At 39.7% G+C, this 17,792-nt stretch overlaps 2 protein-coding genes across 7 annotated transcripts; one reads left to right on the forward strand and one right to left on the reverse strand.

The window, feature by feature from the left end:
- Positions 1–708: 708 nt before the first annotated feature.
- Positions 709–7,517, forward strand: hmga1 (high mobility group AT-hook 1). 5 transcript variants are annotated; one of them, XM_015373482.1, is made up of 5 exons: positions 709–899; positions 1,847–1,964; positions 2,753–2,833; positions 3,799–3,855; positions 5,569–7,517. In XM_015373482.1, exons 2-5 carry the CDS (start codon positions 1,866–1,868, stop codon positions 5,629–5,631), a joined length of 300 nt encoding a protein of 99 aa, XP_015228968.1. In that variant the 5' UTR covers positions 709–899; positions 1,847–1,865; the 3' UTR covers positions 5,632–7,517. The 5 variants fall into 5 exon arrangements, with proteins under 5 accessions (XP_015228968.1, XP_015228970.1, XP_015228972.1 ...); XM_015373484.1 differs by having other exon boundaries at positions 1,847–1,949; XM_015373486.1 differs by lacking the exon at positions 709–899 and adding an exon at positions 1,143–1,162 and having other exon boundaries at positions 1,847–1,949.
- On the reverse strand, positions 6,820–17,400 carry LOC107083919 (uncharacterized protein C3orf18-like). 2 transcript variants are annotated; one of them, XM_015373480.1, is made up of 5 exons: positions 17,304–17,400; positions 16,459–16,767; positions 16,356–16,381; positions 16,156–16,261; positions 6,820–9,279 (listed from the first exon to the last, which is right to left on the reverse strand). In XM_015373480.1, the coding sequence occupies exons 2-5, from the start codon at positions 16,567–16,569 to the stop codon at positions 9,211–9,213; spliced, it is 312 nt and encodes a 103-aa protein (XP_015228966.1). In that variant the 5' UTR covers positions 16,570–16,767; positions 17,304–17,400; the 3' UTR covers positions 6,820–9,210. The 2 variants fall into 2 exon arrangements, with proteins under 2 accessions (XP_015228966.1, XP_015228967.1); XM_015373481.1 differs by having other exon boundaries at positions 17,300–17,392.
- Positions 17,401–17,792: the final 392 nt, after the last annotated feature.

Raw genomic sequence — 17,792 nt, forward strand, 5'->3', positions numbered from 1 at the left:
ATATATATATATATATATATATATATATAGTTTGTGCATTCACAAATCTCATGACATTTCATCTTGCTTGCAAGGTCACCAAGAGCAAAGAAGCAGCTGTTTTCAGGTCCATGCATATGTAACTTTTTCCATAGCTCAAGAAATCAACCAACAAGGATAGCACTATATACATTGATAAGCCTGGTAAAAATTGCAAAAGGACAATGAAGGAACCTGGGCAAAAAATTTTTTTTTTATATTTTTAGAGATGCTAAATGGAATAAAATGGAATAGGGAAGAAATAAATTGCCAATATGTGGATATCTGTTTACAAAATAGCCAAGTGGTGAGGCAGGTAAAAACAGGAAGAAATAATCTGGCAAAATATATGTACGAAATGGTGTAGTAACTGGTAATGGGGTGAAATAAACATGGAACAAGTTTGAGCTCACCTGAGCAGAGAAGCAGACCATTCTCAAGATGACTCAGATTGTTTACATTGGGGGTTGCCTTAGTCACAGTTGTAGCCTGTGGAAAATGATCTTAAAGAAATACATGCAATGTTATATAAATCTCACTTTGGAAATTCTATTTTTACTCTGCTGTGTTTTCGGCTCCATATCTTTATTTATTTGTTTATTTCAGCAACCTCGCCACATCTGTTCAGTGTTTTGTGATTAAACCTAGAAAATGTAAAGAATCAATGAGCAGTAAAGTGGGAGGGGGGTTGGGCCCTTCTCATGCTGTTGGTGGCCCCATTTATCATATCTCCGCCCTCCAGTGTTTCAGCTCCCCTGAGGGCGGCTCTTTAAATTGTCCAAAAACTCTTCCAGTCCGGCGCCTTTTTTCCTTTATCTGCACGAGACAAGTCGCACGTGCGTCGAAGCGAACGCCGTTGGATTAAAGTTCTCATCCTGCTGGTAACAAATATATTTAATTAAATATATATTTAGAGAGAGAGATATTTTTTATTTATTTTTAACGATGCATTTATTTCATTTTAATTTGTTGTTTTTAAATTTGCACGAGCTGGGGTTTTAAATGGGCGGGCTGTGTGTTATGTGACGAATAAAAGCTGTAGGATCGGCTTTTTTAACCGGCTAACTGCATGAAAAACCTGCGAGGGCTTAAAGGAATCAATTTTAATTTTAGGACGGAGGCGATAAATCCGTAAAGGGAAAGGGTGAGTGCATAAAGGCGAGGCGCTAAGCTAGAAGCGATTATTGCGGTGCAGTTTTATACACATTTTCTTTTTTTTTTTTTTAAAGAGCACTGAGAGCGGGTATGAGGCTGCAACGTGAAGCCGCCTTTTGTTGCTTTTCGGCCCCGAGATTTTAGTCTCAGGACGACCGCCTCCCTCCGCTTGGACCCTCAGTGCCATTTTAGAAAAAGCCGAGCGAGCATTGAGCCGGGTCTTCTAGCTTGCAAATGCAAACGAGCACACAGCAGCCATTGTGTGTGTGTCTGTGTGTGTGTTGGTGGATCTCTCCGCGGCGTGTAGACCTGCTGGGAGATAGTTCTGTGTGCACAGGCCTAATCGCGGGGCTACAGCAGCAAAATCTCCCTCTAAGCATGATTTAAATACTAGGACGTATAGTCGTATTTTTTTTTTAGATGTGTATCCCTGCAGTGTCGTAAAATCTGTTTTGCTGTAAACCTCCTGTGCTGCAAGAGACAAAAATAGATCTAGAAATAAGCGCGGATTAATTGAGTTAAACGGTGCGCGGTTAGGTCGGTCATTTGGGTTTGTTGTTGCGGTCAGTGAGTTTAGTAGCTCCATTACTCGTTTCTATACGCATTTGTTTACATATTCGACGCCTCTATATTTATGTGTGTGACTTGTATATTTTTCTTTTGTGTTGCATAGGTTGAATAGCTCAGCAAATATGAGCGACAAGGGGACGGTCTCATCAAAAGACAAGGAGGCGACAGAGAAGAGAGGGCGTGGAAGACCGCGCAAGCAGCCCCAGGTAAAATCCTCAGACGTAAGTAGTGTGCATTTACTTCTTCCTACTCTTGTCTGCTTTGCATGTTCTACTACTTGCAACTTACACACCAGAACGAGGCTTATGTAATTAAGACCCGCAAATAACTTCCCACGCCTTATGTGCAGTTAACTAAAATAAACCCCCCAGTTTGAATCTGTTGCAGATGATGCTCCTGCAGATCCTACTGTAAGGTTCTTCATGTTTGCATTCACCTGAGGCAAGAATTTTAATTTAGACAGGCCAGCACCAGGTTGGCATTAAGTTGCTTATCAGTGCTGAGGTTTACAATAAACTTCCTGATTTTCAAGCAACCAGTAACCTGACACCTTTAAACTGGTTTTAACCCCCCCTGCTACTGCATGCTCCAGGCCCACCCCCGCTCCCTCACTGTGATGCATGACATGGCAGAGGCTGAGGGGAGCACAGAGTGAATCATGTAGAGGTTGCTCATCCTGCTGTTTTACTATAGAGTTCCTCTGTTGCTAAGAACCGTTGTTACAAACACTCCAGATATGCAACAGGAGACGAGTCAGCCATGACACGGTCTCTAACCACAAGGTACTCATGAAAGGGATGACTCATGACATCTTAAATTCACCTAACTCTAGAAGCTATGGTATTTCCCTTAAATGCCCATTGAGATGATTAACGTCTTTTTTTTTCAGATTAAGAGAAAATAAATGCTTTATTGTTGTTAAAGCCACAGTTGGTAATTATTTGTCATGGCTAAGTAAAATAAGGTTTTCAATTTTGTATAAACTTGGACCTCTATGCTTTTTGTTTAGGAGGCTAGTGGGTCCCCAACTCCAAAGAGACCAAGAGGACGACCAAAGGGCAGCAAAAATAAGACAACTGGCAAGGGCAAAGTAAGTCTCCTAAATCTGTTGCAACTGAAAGCTTGCAAAGAGACGGATCCAACCTCATCAATATGTTGCACATGGCAGTTGATGTACTATTTTCTCTAGAAGAAACCCTTCCTGTCTGAAACCCCAGATCCGTTTTTTGTTAAGGAAAGGTTGTGGCAGCAGCTAACCTCATCCATCTGAAGGATGTCAGGCTGTCAATTTTATTATATATATTTTTTGGTTTCAGCCTAGTGTTGTCAGAAATAGCTTGGTGATTGCTTCCCACTGTAAAAAATCTCGGTTTGCTGCCCTGCCTTTGAGTGGGTAGGTGGGGGGGAGGAGAGGGCGGGGGTGGTGGTGACGATGATGATGCTCGCTCGGTGCATCCTGTCCTCCAGCTTCCTGCAGCTTGTCAAATGCACTGTGCTGTGCAGGTGCAGCGGCCGCAAGACTGTTTCCAGGCTGACACTGAGCACCCCCCTCCGCCTCCAGCAGGCACACGGCCCTAGTTCTTCTCTGCCCGTCGTCTCCATAGCAACATTTTTTTTTTCCTCCCTCTTCCTTCGCCCCAACCCTTCCAGCTCCCCCGTGTGCTTTTGCTCGCTGCTATCTATGGAAGAGGGAGAAATGGAGGGAGTTCAGCAGGCACACACATACATGCTCACTGATATAGGTTTGAAGCAACGGAGGGTTTGTCTCTGTTCGGTTTCACCAGCTGTCTCTGAGCCTTGGACCAGGTGGCCAGCGAACTGGAGTGCCCTGTGTGCAGTTCCCGTTGGCCTTCCAGATAATAGCCAATGAACCCAATGCCCCCTATTCTATCTGTAAAGGCGTAGTGGTACGACTGCCACCTAGAGGCTATCTGTGGAAAATAAAGTTGAAACTGTACTTGAAATGTAGTCCAGCCTCCAACTGGCTCCAGTTCAGAACGTTATGATGAGAACCTTCTAACAGCCTTAGTGACCTTGTGACGTTTTCTTTTGCAGAAGGCAGCTGGAGCCCCATCTGCAGGAGGAAAACGCAGAGGGAGACCCAAGAAGGAGGTGAGATTTGTTAGGAGTGGTACTCATCTCCCCACAAAATACCTTATGTGGACTCTAAATATTTTAAAAGGCTATTATATTTAGAAATACTTTTAAATTAAAGTGTCTGTTAAATATAGCTTTTTAAAAATAAGTTGGGTTTTGTTTTTAAACATCATGAAAGTGTGCGCTTGACCCGTTAAACTCATTCAGTTGGCCCAATCTTGTGAAATTCATTGCTGTCTAAAAATGTATGTCCTCCATGCAAGACCTAAATGGGCGCTCTTTAATTATTTGCTGTATATTTTAGACCAAAAAATGGCTATTGAAGCTGGATTTGCTCATTTGCAGTTTTTGGTGAAGAGATGACTAATTTGATCTCTGAAATATAACGTAGAAAGAAGTTGCTTAGGCTTGCTGTGTGAAACTGCATGCCCTCACTGCACAAGAGCCAAGGACTTGTCGAATGTAGAGTAAAATATATTTAAAAAAGATTTTAAGAGGTCTATTTTGTAATGAGAAATATAAATTAAATTTGTATGCATATCCATAATGTATTAAATTAATGAAATAAACTGTTTTAAGTATAGGTTTATAAAATGGACATACAATGGTAGATGCAAATTGATGAAGTTGACTTGGCACCTCAAACTAAAGTAGAAAACTTTAGGATTTTTTTTCCCTTGAGAAATATTTCAGTTGAATATAGGAGAGTGTTTGTATTGGCTGTGGCTTGCTCATGCATGCATTTGCCAATTCATTAGCCTATTTAGCAGCCGTGCCTTAAAAATTGTGCATTGTGAATGCATTACGCTCTCACGTTTGCTTCCATTGTTAGTTTTTTTTAGTTGTTAGAAAAGGTGTCTTTATTTTGTTTAATTCTGACTAATCTAAAACATTTTTTTTGTGTGTAATGTTAATGGGGGAAGCAAAAAAAATGTTTGCTTCCATAATGGACTTGGAAAAACTGTTGAAGCTGTTTCACATGATGGGACTCTTAAAACTATCAGAACTTGACAGACGCCTACAAGATGCTTAAAAAGAAAATAAACATTAAAACGGGTTTGGTTCTAAACTCAAAACTAAAGGACGACCGTCCACTATCCTTAAAGAATTGCACTTTGAAAGCTGTTTCTCGCTTATGAATAGTATGCCAAGCATTGCATTGTCTGATACCTTTTACCTGCTTTTGAAGGTTGGCCCATTCAGAGGACATTTTGTTTTTTCTACATGCATCTACCTGATTGTGCTTGGATATTGCTATATTTACAAGATCAGTGGCCTAAGGCAAGAAAGGGGTTTAATTGTAACATTGTGTGATGTGTGTAGTGGTATGGGTGTACTCAGGAGGGGCCTGGATCGCATTAGTCACAGTAGGGAATGGCCCATAATTGATCCCCCCCCTCCTCTCAACTAGCCCACCCATGTTAGGTGTTTTTGTTTTTATGAATGAACATCTTGGAGTGAGTAGAGTACAAAAAATGCAGTTCATTGTGACTCACTAGTTATGAATCACTTTTCACTATGCATGCCTTCACCCTTCCCCTGGGTGTGTTTTCATGCCACAGTGACTTGTTTAATCCCTCTTAAAGAGTTTAATCTTTTTTTCTTTTTACTTTTGGTTTTAAGTAATTTGAGACTTGGATTTATTAAAGGCAAAAAAAAGGTCAGGTAGAAACATGAAACACATTTTTGTTGAGCCCAGATAAAGTTTTTTTTTTCTTCCTAACACAGGAGAAGGAGGAAAAGGCATCCCAAGAATCATCTGAGGAAGAAGAGGAGGAAGATGACCAGTAACTCAACACATGCTACCTCACTCGACATACTGACTTACTGTTATCCAGAAACTGGGCTGTATCAACACCAGTGCCACCATATGACCACTGATCATGACAAAGTCCTCCCCTTTGCCAAAGGATGGGGTTAAAACACAGTTCATATATCATGCAGCAGCACTGGATTGAAACAAAATGGACTTGATCAAGCATAGATCTAAGTATTACATGGCATGTAACAGCCCTTCTTCTACATGTCATGTTATCACAAGTCTTTTATACTGGACAAGGTGTGCTCTGAGGAGCTTGGGTGTTTTAGTCTCCCCTAAAGACCGTTAGGACATTTCTCCTCTTCTTAGTGTCATTTCTTGCATCTGCAAAAGTAGAACATATAGACTTTCTTGTTTTGTACTGGACAAAGGTAGTTTTTACCCATTTGCTGTTAGTTTTGTTTCCTATATGTGAGTGAAGTGATTAACCTACCCTTTGCATTGTATTCTAGATGGAGATGAGCTGCAGCATTTAGGATGAGCATAGGTTACTGATGGTATAGGTGTCTCTCTTTTCCAGTTGGTTCTCTAAAATCTCTGGATGGGATTGGACATCTTCAGCCTCACCGCTTCTCCTGTAGAGCAGTGTAGATTTTAGAGACGCTTCTAAAAAACATTGTCCTTTTTGCATGTAGTGGGGAGATGTAAAGTAAGCTTGTTGGTGTTTTTTCTTTCATTAGAATATTCTGATCAGACTTGCAGTTTGTTCCTCTGGGTTGCATATCATTTCAAAGAAACCATGAGTGTGCTGCTTTTGTGTTTTTAAACAGTTTTTTTTTTTTTGGAGGGGGGATATATTTTTAGGCAGAGTTTTAGGCTGAAAAGTAATCTGTCGTTTCTTCAGGGAGCTTCTACAAATGCGGTTAGACTTCACCCCGGCCCCACCCCTTTCCCTCAAGCGCTCACTCGGTCACTGCAATTGGTCAAACAAAGGAATATGATTGTAATAGTGGATAGTTGGTGGCACTACTATCCAACAGGGCTGTACATTTATTTTTCCATTCCATTCAGCCGTCACTGCTAAACCTAGCTTTGTCTTCACTTAGTAAACTTAACCGTAACTTACTTCCTTAATCTTCTGAAGATGTGTGTTGAACATTGTCTACTACAACTTTTTTCATCATTGTCAGGGAACCTTTATCCATATTACACTTAACTGGTTTTTTTTTTTTTTCTTGGTTTGTTTTTCCTCACACACCTAAGCTGCTACAACCTCAGTTACAGAACCCCGGAAAACTGCAAACAGGCTATACAAAGCCTGGACTCATACCTCAGTTTAACAGCTTACTTCACCTTATGATTGAATTTCACAGGTTTATTCTCTATTTTAAATGTAAACTCTGACATGAGCTGAAAAGGTTTCTTTGTATGTACAAGTTGACTAGGTCTAAAGTGAAGCTGTGCGCCAGACTTTGCAGACAGGTTCATGTGTGAAGCAAGTCAGGGAGACCTGTCGGCTCAACGATTGTGTTCGCTGACTGTGGTAGACTAGCCGGTGTGTTTTTTGTTTTTTTTTAACTTCTGCACTGAAATGTGGGTTTTTCATGGACAAATGCAAGTTTGCGTAGACTAGACATTCTTCACTGTTCAGTCAGGCGCTGCATTCTGCATTAATGCAAACAGCCGCTCTTACCATGTTCATTCAAGTCGTACAGTCTCTTCATGTCTGTTTGTTCCCTTCCAAATACGACTATCTAGTCATTTCTCGTTAATCATGCATTTGATTTATATACTGTAAACTCAATAGGATGGGATCATTCTTTTTAATGTACACCTATATAAATGTACAATGTCTATATTTCTATGGTGCCCTACAATTTGTATCAAAAATGGACAATAAAATGAACTTTCTTTGTCATTTTGTCTTGTTTATTGTATGCATTCCCCCCTAATGAGTTCTGTTTAAAGGAACAGTTTTATAACTTTATTTAAAACACTCTTAAACATATGTACAGGTGTATCACACTGATTTGGACCATCAGATAATCCTGAAAGATTGTACTGTTAGCATTCAACCTCCATATGGCTTGCGGTTATTAAAAACTAACAGGTACTCCTTCCATTTGATCTTTATGACAAAATTAGTGACCAGTTTCTTTGGCAGCAATCCTTAAAGCCTTAAATTTAAGTCTAAAGGTACTGCAAAAAAAAATGTAGCTCTTAACTGATTAAATATGCTACCCTACCTGGTGCATTTCCTTGGGCCAGGGACATAAGTGCTCTAACTGCATGTGGTTTTGAAAGCCAGTTTCTTTAACTTAAATACTGTTATGGCATTTAAACCAGTAACTCATTATTCCATGCTATGTAACGAAATTTACATCTGAGCAAAAGCAAGATGGATGCCTGACTATTTAACTAAAAACTGTTATGGGCCACGAGTGGAAATTAAATCTACCAAGCTATATCGGTTTCACTTTAACAGAAATGCCAAAATATTCCATAATATTCTACTGAGATGGACCTGTGCAACGTTCAAAGAGGAAAAGATTTACAGCATTAATTAGGATGCCTTAAATGAGAAATAAATGAAAAAGACAGTCCTAATAAAATAAGATTCCTTAGTTATAAAATGGAAACCTACCAAGCATAGAAAACAAAAAAATGTAAAGACCAAGAACTTTGAAGCTTAGCATAAACATGGACATGCCCACAGTTCAGTTACATTCAACTAATGCAAAGGCAAAAAATATATCTGGTTTAGGTTTCCTGAGTGCTGGAAACATGTATGGAATTCATCTGAGATTATTCATTTTAGAAGGTAATTTTCTGGTGCCATGCCTTAAAGACAGGACATAGTTTCAGATCTAGTCACAACTCATCTAAGAGCTGGGAGGAAGCTGGTATTATTTGCTTCTGAATCACTCCTAAGGAGTCACAGGATTTGGCAAAGAGAGGAAAGAAAAAAAAAGTGCATTCCAAGGCATTCAAAGCAACAAAATGAAAGGACAATGTTCAAACCTTTGATTTAAAACAAAACTGAAATAAAACCAGCTTAACACTTAGTAGCTCGTTTTTATCTGATCAATACACAGGCATTGTACTTCTATGATACTTGTGAAGTCATTTCATCAAAGTTGCCACTAATGCACTGCAAACAACTCCTGCAAATGGCATACAGGAGCATGGGTGGTTAACTAGTACACAACATTCACAGCATCACCACAGTGAACGCAGGCAGCAAGTTATGATCAGTACAGATGCCTACTGCTACCCACAGGAACAAGCCTGCTTGCCACAAGCTGCCCACAACAGCATTAAGAATGTAAACAAAGCACCAAATGCACAAGAGACTTCTTCATCTTCTACTTTCCTGGACTTTGGTGCCACAGATACAACAGAAAAAAAGATGATGTGTCTGAATAAATAATTTTAAATAAATAAGTCACAGGTACTTCATCTCTTTAGCTCTCATATCACCATTTTAGTCAGAGAACATGGCAACAGGAGCAAAACAGTGCATAATGATAGATGAATTAAAAGAAAGGCCAATCTTTGAATCTGAAGGTAGTCTTTTGCTCTTCAACATCTTGTTCCTGAGTTTGCTGTCATCAAGCAGTCATATCTTTGGTCAGAAGAGGCTGTTGCTGTTGGTAGCTTCTTGCCCAGCCTTGCACCACCTGTACACAGAAAACACAGAACAGTTTGAGTCACGATTCTGTTCACTTCCCCAGACCTACATGTTTAACCCACACCAAAGGAAACATTCTGGACATGTAACTATAATAAAAACATAATGGAGATCAAAACATTTAGGAGGATAAACAACATGCATAAAAACTAAACCAATTACTTAATTTACTGAAAATTCATTCTGCCTTGCCTTGACTCCTGATGTCCTTCATGACAAACTAATTCAATTTGACACACCATAACAGAACAATTATATATCGCCACCTAGTGTTCCACTAGAAGACATGCATGAGATATATATACAAATTTTTAATTAAATCTTAAACTATTTGGTAGCCAGTTTAAGAAATCTAAAACAGGTGATTTGATCTTGCTTGCTGGAATGTTTCCCAATTTAACTGAGGAGACCATACTGTATGTAGGAGTTTTTAAGAAAATGTTTAAAATGTTCTTAAAATGAAAGAAACAGGACAAAGTTCACTGGAGTCAAAGCTCAGAGAAGAAAATCTGCAAGATTTTGGATACTGGACTCCAGAGTTGGACATAATGACACAAGAGCTTGGCTGTTTCAGAATGAAGTGCAGCAAGATAATAATAATTTTCTTAGTTAATTGAAATTAGATTACTGCTAGACAGCCAATCACTGATTATCTACAGATAGTAAACAGCCTGTCCAGCTGAATAGGCTCTAAAGAGATAAACAGCTGAATCTCAACTGCATTAAAGTGATAGGAAATATAATTAACGTGTTGAATGTTAACAGATAGGCGATGCATTAAAAAACAAACCAAAACAATGTCCCAAAACCAGCCTCTGTAGTACGCCACAGGTTATTCAATCACATGCAGACCCAAAGAAACAAGCTAAAACCCTCAAAGTGAAATAGCTAAGGGAAAATAAGTTACACTTACAGTGAAATGTTATGGTCAAAGGCTGCACATCTGTAAAATATCTCTAAACCTTTAAAAGACTTGTCTTAGCTTTAATATTTTGATTAAAACTCACAGTATGGGTTCATTCATAGTTTGTCCAAGTGTCCATTCTAAAAACACCATGTGCATTTCATTTTCTTTCAAACTGATGCCAAGCTGTTTTTACTCCATCATATCAGCCTCCACTAATATTAGCTCGACACAGAAGCCACATGACACAATTACTTCTTTTGCACAGGACTCTCTCTTCTTCAGTTATCCAACAGCAGCTTGACATAGCTTACCCTTTTAGCGGCCAAAATAAAAGTAATCAAGTATTGATGACGGACAACAATGTTTACATTATATTAAAGCCCCGCACTCATTAATAATAGTCAACATCTAATAGTTGCAGCATTTTCCCAACTTCTTCCCCTTGGTGCCACTTGATTTTCCAATACATGCTACTATCTTCTAATTTAAACAAAACTACTGTGGTTGCATCCTATTTACTGTTCTATAAAAAGAGCACAAATTAATGGCTGCATCTTGTGGTAAATAACTGTTAAGGTTCTGAAAATGGGAATTGTTGATGTTGATTTTGAACCCCTGAGAAAATCAATGTTAATATTTGGTACAGTAGCCTTTATTGCAATTATAGAGGTAAAATGTTTTGTGTAGTTTTTCCACCAGGTTTGCACACACTGCAAGAGGGATTTTGGCCCACTCCTCCAAACAGATATTCTCTAGATCAGGCAGGTTTCTGGGCTGTTGCTGAGAAACAAAGAGTTTGAGCTCCCTCCAGAGATTTTCCACTGGGTTTAGGTCTGGCGACTGCCTAGGCCACGCCAGAACCTTGATATGCTTCTAACAGAGCCACTCCTTGGTTATCCTGGCTGTGTGCTTCGGGTCATTGTCATGTTGGAAGACCCAGCCTTGACCCATCTGCAATGCTCCAACTGAGGGAAGGAGGTTTTTCCCCAAAATCTCGCAATACATGGCCCTGGTCGTCCTCTCCTTAATATGGTGCAGTCGCCCTGTCCCATGTGGAGAAAAATAGCATGATGCTACCACTCCCATGATTCACAGTAGGGATGGTGTTCTTAGGATGGTACTCAACATTTGTTTTCTCCAAACACAGTCAGTCAGTGGAATTATGAATTAAGGTTCTTTTTTGGTCTCATCTGTCCACATGACTTTCTCCCATGACTCCTTTGGACAATCCAAATGGTCATTGGCACACTTAAGAAGGGCCTTGATGTGCTGGTTTAAGCAGCGGAGCCTTCCGTGCCCTGCATGATTTCAAGCCATGACATCTTAGTGTATTCCCAACAGTAACCTTGGAAACAGAGGTCCTAGTTCTTTTCAGGTCATTGACCAGCTCCTCCCATGTAGTTCTGGAATGATTTCTCACTTTTCTTAGGATCACTGAAACTCCACGAGGGGAGATCTTGCATGGAGCCCCAGTCCGAGGGAGATTTACAGTCATGTTTAACTTCTTACATTTTCTAATGATTGATCCAACAGTAGACCCCCCACCCCACCCCCCAAGCTGCTTGGCAATTAACCCGTAGCCCTTTCCAGCTTTGTGGAGGTGTACCATTTTGTCTCTAGTGTCTTTGGACAGCTATTTGGTCTTGGCCATTTTAGTAGTTGGATTCTTACTAATTGTATGCAGCTAACGACCTCAAACAGGTGCATCTAATCTAGGATAATAAATGGAGTAGAGGTGGACATTTTGAAGGCCGATAGATCTAGCTGATAGACAGGTGTTCAAATAATTACTTGCAGCTATAACATACAAATAAATAGACCCATGTACGGAGGCCTTACTCCTCGACGCGGCCGACTCGGGTTCAAATCCGACCAGTGGTCCTTTGCCGCATGTCTCTCCCCCTCTCTCATACCCGCTTTCCTGTCACCCTACTGTCAGAAAAACAAGCCACTATTGCTGTAAAAACTCAAAAAAGATTATGGCTCTCAGTCAACATGCCCCTACAATGATTATTTCAGACCCCTCCATGATTTCTAAGCGGGAGAACATGCAAAACAGAAGTATGTTCAAATACTGATTTCCCTCACTATATATAAAAATGGTTAAGGCCTTGCTATGGTTGACCTAAGAAGTTTAATTCATTCACTTGGTGTGATATCAAGAAGTTCTCCATTGAAGAGGTTAAAGTGCAGTAAGCAATGAAGCTAAGGCTGAAGGGTTTAAGGGGTCTGCCTGTTAGTGCTTAGACCATGCGCGTTGCCAGAGATCGATCAATACATCCGCTGGCTGATATTTTTGGCTGATATTCAGCAGGCACAGGAGCAAATTGTTGCAGGTGCACTGCCACTGCACCAAAGACGGCCTTCCACTGATTTGTATCACCTACCACTGCCACGGAGATGGTGCCAAGGCTTCCCAGATTTCTCACCACAGACACCAGCATGGGCACATGCTGGCACACATGCACACTAAGCCAGTTCACCTCCATGCACGCTCATAGCTGAGTTGAATGCATGTTTTGTTTAACGAGCTTTTACCCGAGGCTGACAATGAAACAATTTCAGCCTCTAACAGCAGCTTCATTGGTGCATATTGGCAGTTGCAGCTGACCCAATTACTTCAGACACGCGTGCAACCATACGCACACGTATAACGTAGCTCAAAGTCAGAAGTGCCCCAAAGAATATTATATATAGAATTTAATATATGGGTTTAAAGTGGGTATTTAGTGTAGGAGTGGAAAAGATTTCCCCACTTGTGAGAGAATACAATTATCTACAGCTTCGAGGGTTAAAAAGTGCATCATAAATATTTAACAATTTCTATTTTATTTACCTTTATTCACAGATAAAACAGGTGCCCTTTCACGTCATGTATTAGTTCATTCTGGAATTGTTGATGTCGGTCCTAAGTGACTTTAAGTGACCAAAAAAAAACAAACATATTTTTGACAATGTTCAAAGTACAATAAATAAAATGGATTAAAAGCATTTAAAATCTATTAAACACATTCAACTTTTTGGAAATTCATCTAAACTGTTGGTTAAGACCATTTAAAGTAGGGGTCTAAAACTGCTTCTGCAAGGAGCCATGTGACTGTAAGTTTTCATTCCAAGCAAACAGTAGCACAACAGACTCCATTCAGCTCATCAAGTGTTCAAGTTAAGACTAGACTCAATGAAACGAGTGATCTGTTTTTCTTTGCCTTGGAATGAAAAAGCTGCAGCCACAGCAGCTTTTATGGAATGCGTTTGAGACCCCTGCCTTCAAGCAAACCTGAGCTGCGTGGATGCTAAATATGACGAAATGAGGACGCCCATTAGTTGCACAAATAAGAGACTTCAGTTATGGTTCAGTTATTTTATTCATTTATTTCAAATCTGGTAGTTTACCAGCTGCATGGCTAAATAACAAAACGTTCCAGGTTCAACGCAACAGCTGGAAAGATCAATAATCTACCCTCTGCTGTCTCTAGAGGATCTGCACTGTTACTGCTGTTTTAGGAAAACACACTTAACCCACTCAAGGAGTCATCCCACCCTGGTAATTCCTTAAACTGCCCTCTGGCAGGCGCTTCGGTACAATAAAAGAAAGGTCAGAAAGAATAAAAGTTTTTATGCCAAAGTCTTAATGGACAAAGCCATACACCAAATGCAAATAGGCTATAAATGACCATAAACAGTGAAATAACCATGTGGGTTATATGTCAATTATCTGCTTTATGTATTCATCATGTCTTTTACCATTTGTGTTATTCATCTTTTAGTCTTCTATGCGCCTCAGTGATTGCACTTGTTAAAATTGTAAACTATAAAAAGGTCCTGATTCTGCAGCCTATGTAACATCTAGGGTACTCTCCGCAATGTTGCATAACCTGCATGGTTTTTAGCGTAGGAAAATGGTAGTAGCTTATAGTCCGGAATATATGGTACATGAAGGTCATGAATATGATTAGGATGCTTGCACCCGCTCCTGTGCCGGGGCAAATGCCACTTTCATGATTTCTGCATGCCGTCTCTCCTGATATTAGCATTTTTTTCTTGTATCCATAACAGTCTACACATGTTAACATTGGCCGATTCATAAAATCATTCAACAGCCATTCCTGAGTTCATGTGGCGTGCATTAATTGTCACCTTCATTTGCTGTACATTGTTAATGTTTTGTAGATGTTAGAGGGTTCTTTTGTTTATACTTGGACCTGTGTAACATTTGCAATTCTGATTTTTTTTTCTTTCAGTTTTTATTGTCATACATGGTCACAAGTACAGAGCAATGAAATTAACTCTCTGCATTGAAGCCATCTTCTTGGGGAGCAGTGGACTGCCATTGTGGGGTGCCCGGGGAGTGGCAGTCTGTGGGAATGGGGCTCGTACTCAGAACTTCTAGATTCCAAACACAATGCCCTAACAACTAGACCACCTCTCCCCCATGTCACTTTTATCACGTAAATGGAGGAAGAAAAAGCCATATCAGCTACAAGAAATGGCCCAAAAATATCAGCAGCACTTAATGGGTATCGGTTAGACTGGTGTCAAAATAATTGCATTGACCTTGAAAAAAATTGTATCGTTGATCTCTACACAATACACTGCATCAACTGCAAAGCTGTCATTCCAGCAGGAAGTATCTTTTCAAGAAGGAAAAGGCAGGGATCTAGGATATGCATTAAATATACTTTATCATGCTTTTTTTATGCCTTTCAAGGTCACTTTTAGGCAAATATGAGGAAATAATGCCTTAAAACAAGTTGGGTATTAATATGTTATGAAGGGTAGCCATTTTCTTCAAAAAAAAAAAAAAAAAAAAAAAAAAACTTGCCTTCAAAGCAAAGCCACTTCTCCCATCTAACTGCTGCCCATTTCCTAATATTGCCCTATTGCATCACTTCTAAAGGCTGAACAAAGTCCAGATTCACTTCCAAAGAGCCTCTCAGGGCCAAACAAAACAGAGTTTGACGATTTCAATTTAGCTAAAACAAGAGAGGTTACTATCCTGTGCAGATAAGATACTAAAAGAGGCACTTCTTCTTAACTTTAAAGGCACAGTCACTGCTGTCTGCTTCATCAGCCCTCACAGATCGGGGGAAGTGGGCGCTTTTTTACATGGCCTGCTCAATACGGTTAAGGAAGCTCCTTCTTGGAGCCTTCTTCTGTAGATATCCTTCAACTGTTCAGTCAAGCATGGTGGTGAATGTGCCATGATTTAGGGCTGCCTAAGTGCGAGAAGCTGTGAAGGGCTAGGATTTATGGAGAAAATCATGAATGCCAAAACACAGGTGTGACACAATGAAGCAGAGCATGAGCCCTTACCTGGGGAAACTGGGTGGAAGAGTGATACTCCAACATGATAATGCTTAGGGGTACACTTACTGTTGTTGCCAGTAATCTAGGCATTCATATTTTGTTAATGTTTTGGGGGTTTTTTAGGGGAAAACCAATTCCACTCATAAAAGCTCCACACTTTCTGACATTGTGCAATGCCAAATTGTAGTAGGATATTTACAAAAATTTGAGCATCATACTGTTTGAGACATACTGTTAAGCCCATACTTTTTAGACTGCGGAACCAACATGCCCATGGATGATAAAACCGACTGACTCAAACACAAGCCAGAGGTTATTAATGGCCAGGGATCAAGAGAGATTTGAGTTAGAGCTTGAAAAACAATCTATGGTACATTACTACCTAAAACTGCTTGGTTACTCATTTAATCTAGAGTTTAATCTGTCAAAAGAGAAGAGTCATACAATAAGAGGAACTACTGAAGTCTAAAGCCCAGTGTTGAAACTAATAACAGGCAGTATTTTTTGTATTATGTCAAAAGCTGCTGTTTTTACTCTAGATTTAAAGAAATAAATGCATCTCTAATCCATAATACTCCTCATCAGATCTCAGGCTGAACATGTTTCCAACTTGAAGAATACCCTATCACACACAGAGTTGGCCCCTCCTACCCTCGTGTCCTCCTCTCTCCACAAAAGCTCCTGTTCGGCCTCATGAAGCTCCTCTGCAGGATCGTAGGTGTAAACTGGTAACAGTTGATGCCGGAGTCTGTCGATTCTATAGCAGAAGATAAAGACCGTTAGGTCACAATGAGGAAGTGAGAGTAAATAAAGCAAGTTCAAGTTAATTAACACCGTTTGGTTTGTCTCACCTTCTTTTCCTACGCAGATATATAATCTACAACACAAAAAAAGTGTATTTGAGTTACATCTATCTCAACCTCTACTAAAAGAGTATCAGACTCAACTACTTACCAAAGCTGTAGCTATTCCAGCAATAGTTATAAGGAGGATTGGTACCAGCACATAGCTCACCGCCACATCTCCATCTTTGTGGGCAGGGGGCTGAGTTGTAGTGCTGTTCATCCTAATGATAGTTCAAGGATTTTAAAAAAAAGGGAGCCAAAGGAGGGCTATTTGTGTGTGGGAGCTTTGCACAGGCACCAGCCCCCCCTCCTCCTGTTGGCTGTCACTGTGTTGCAGCGGCTCAGTCGTCAGGCTGCCCTCTTGTTTATGCCTCATCCTCGTCGTTCATGTGACTTCCACATGGTATCACTGCCCTCCCTAATCAACCAGGGAACACAAAATGGAAACAGTCTGCACAGTTACCAGGGTCTCATGAAAACTATATTTTATTTTTTATATAACAAATATAAATATATATATATATATAAATTATAAATGAATAAAAAAATATATGATATAAATATAAAGAGGCAGAATGAGTAGTTAGAGAACTAATTTGCTTCTGTGACTAAAGGGCAGATTTCATTTAACGGCGAAAGATTCAAACAGGCCAATGTTAGCAAGTCGCATCTTAGTGATTTTCCGCGATTAGCACCGGTAAAACAGTGAAACCAATAAAATCATTATATCCCTTATTTACTGTTAAAGTATAAAATTTACGCTTCACTTGCCAGTTGCAGTAGAAGTGGCTTCAATGGTGCGTATCATTTCGGTTTAGCTGCTGCAACTTGATAGTGAGGTCGCTGCAGCATTGCGCAAAAACATATTAAACATAACTTTCTCGGCCAATAAGACAAAAAACACCGTCTGCCTTCGTATTTTTTTTTTTTTTATTATGTGTGTTACGTACTCACTCTGTGGTATAAAATGCCTTCCTTTAGTCTAGTTTCCCCCTGCTTCAGACGATCTGTCTCCTCTAGCAACAATGGTGTAACAACTTCCGGTTATAACCCTTCAGAATAAGAGGAAAAGCAACTTCTACTTCTTGGATTTATTAGCGGTTGGCAAAAAAAAAAAAAAAAACATTTAGTAGCACTACCGCCACTTACTGGTATGGAGTGTGGTTCGTGATGGAATATCTACTTAATAAACATATACATAATTTCTTAGGGGGAAAAAAACAAAACTACATACTCCTACATAACTTTGTATTCTACCCTTCTATATCATAGACACATTCACCCTCTCTATAATCGAATTCTATGAAATAACTTAGTTTTTTTTTTTTTATTTGAATAATTATTTGTATATGTTTACTCCCCAAATTCTTCCTTAAAATATCTAATAAATTAATCTTTTCCTGAATACATTCAAATTCACTCCTCGTCTATATTATATCTCGA

The sequence above is a fragment of the Cyprinodon variegatus genome, unplaced genomic scaffold, assembly GCF_000732505.1.
Source record: "Cyprinodon variegatus isolate N-32 unplaced genomic scaffold, C_variegatus-1.0 Scaffold87, whole genome shotgun sequence".
NCBI classification, from domain to species: Eukaryota; Metazoa; Chordata; class Actinopteri; order Cyprinodontiformes; family Cyprinodontidae; genus Cyprinodon; species Cyprinodon variegatus.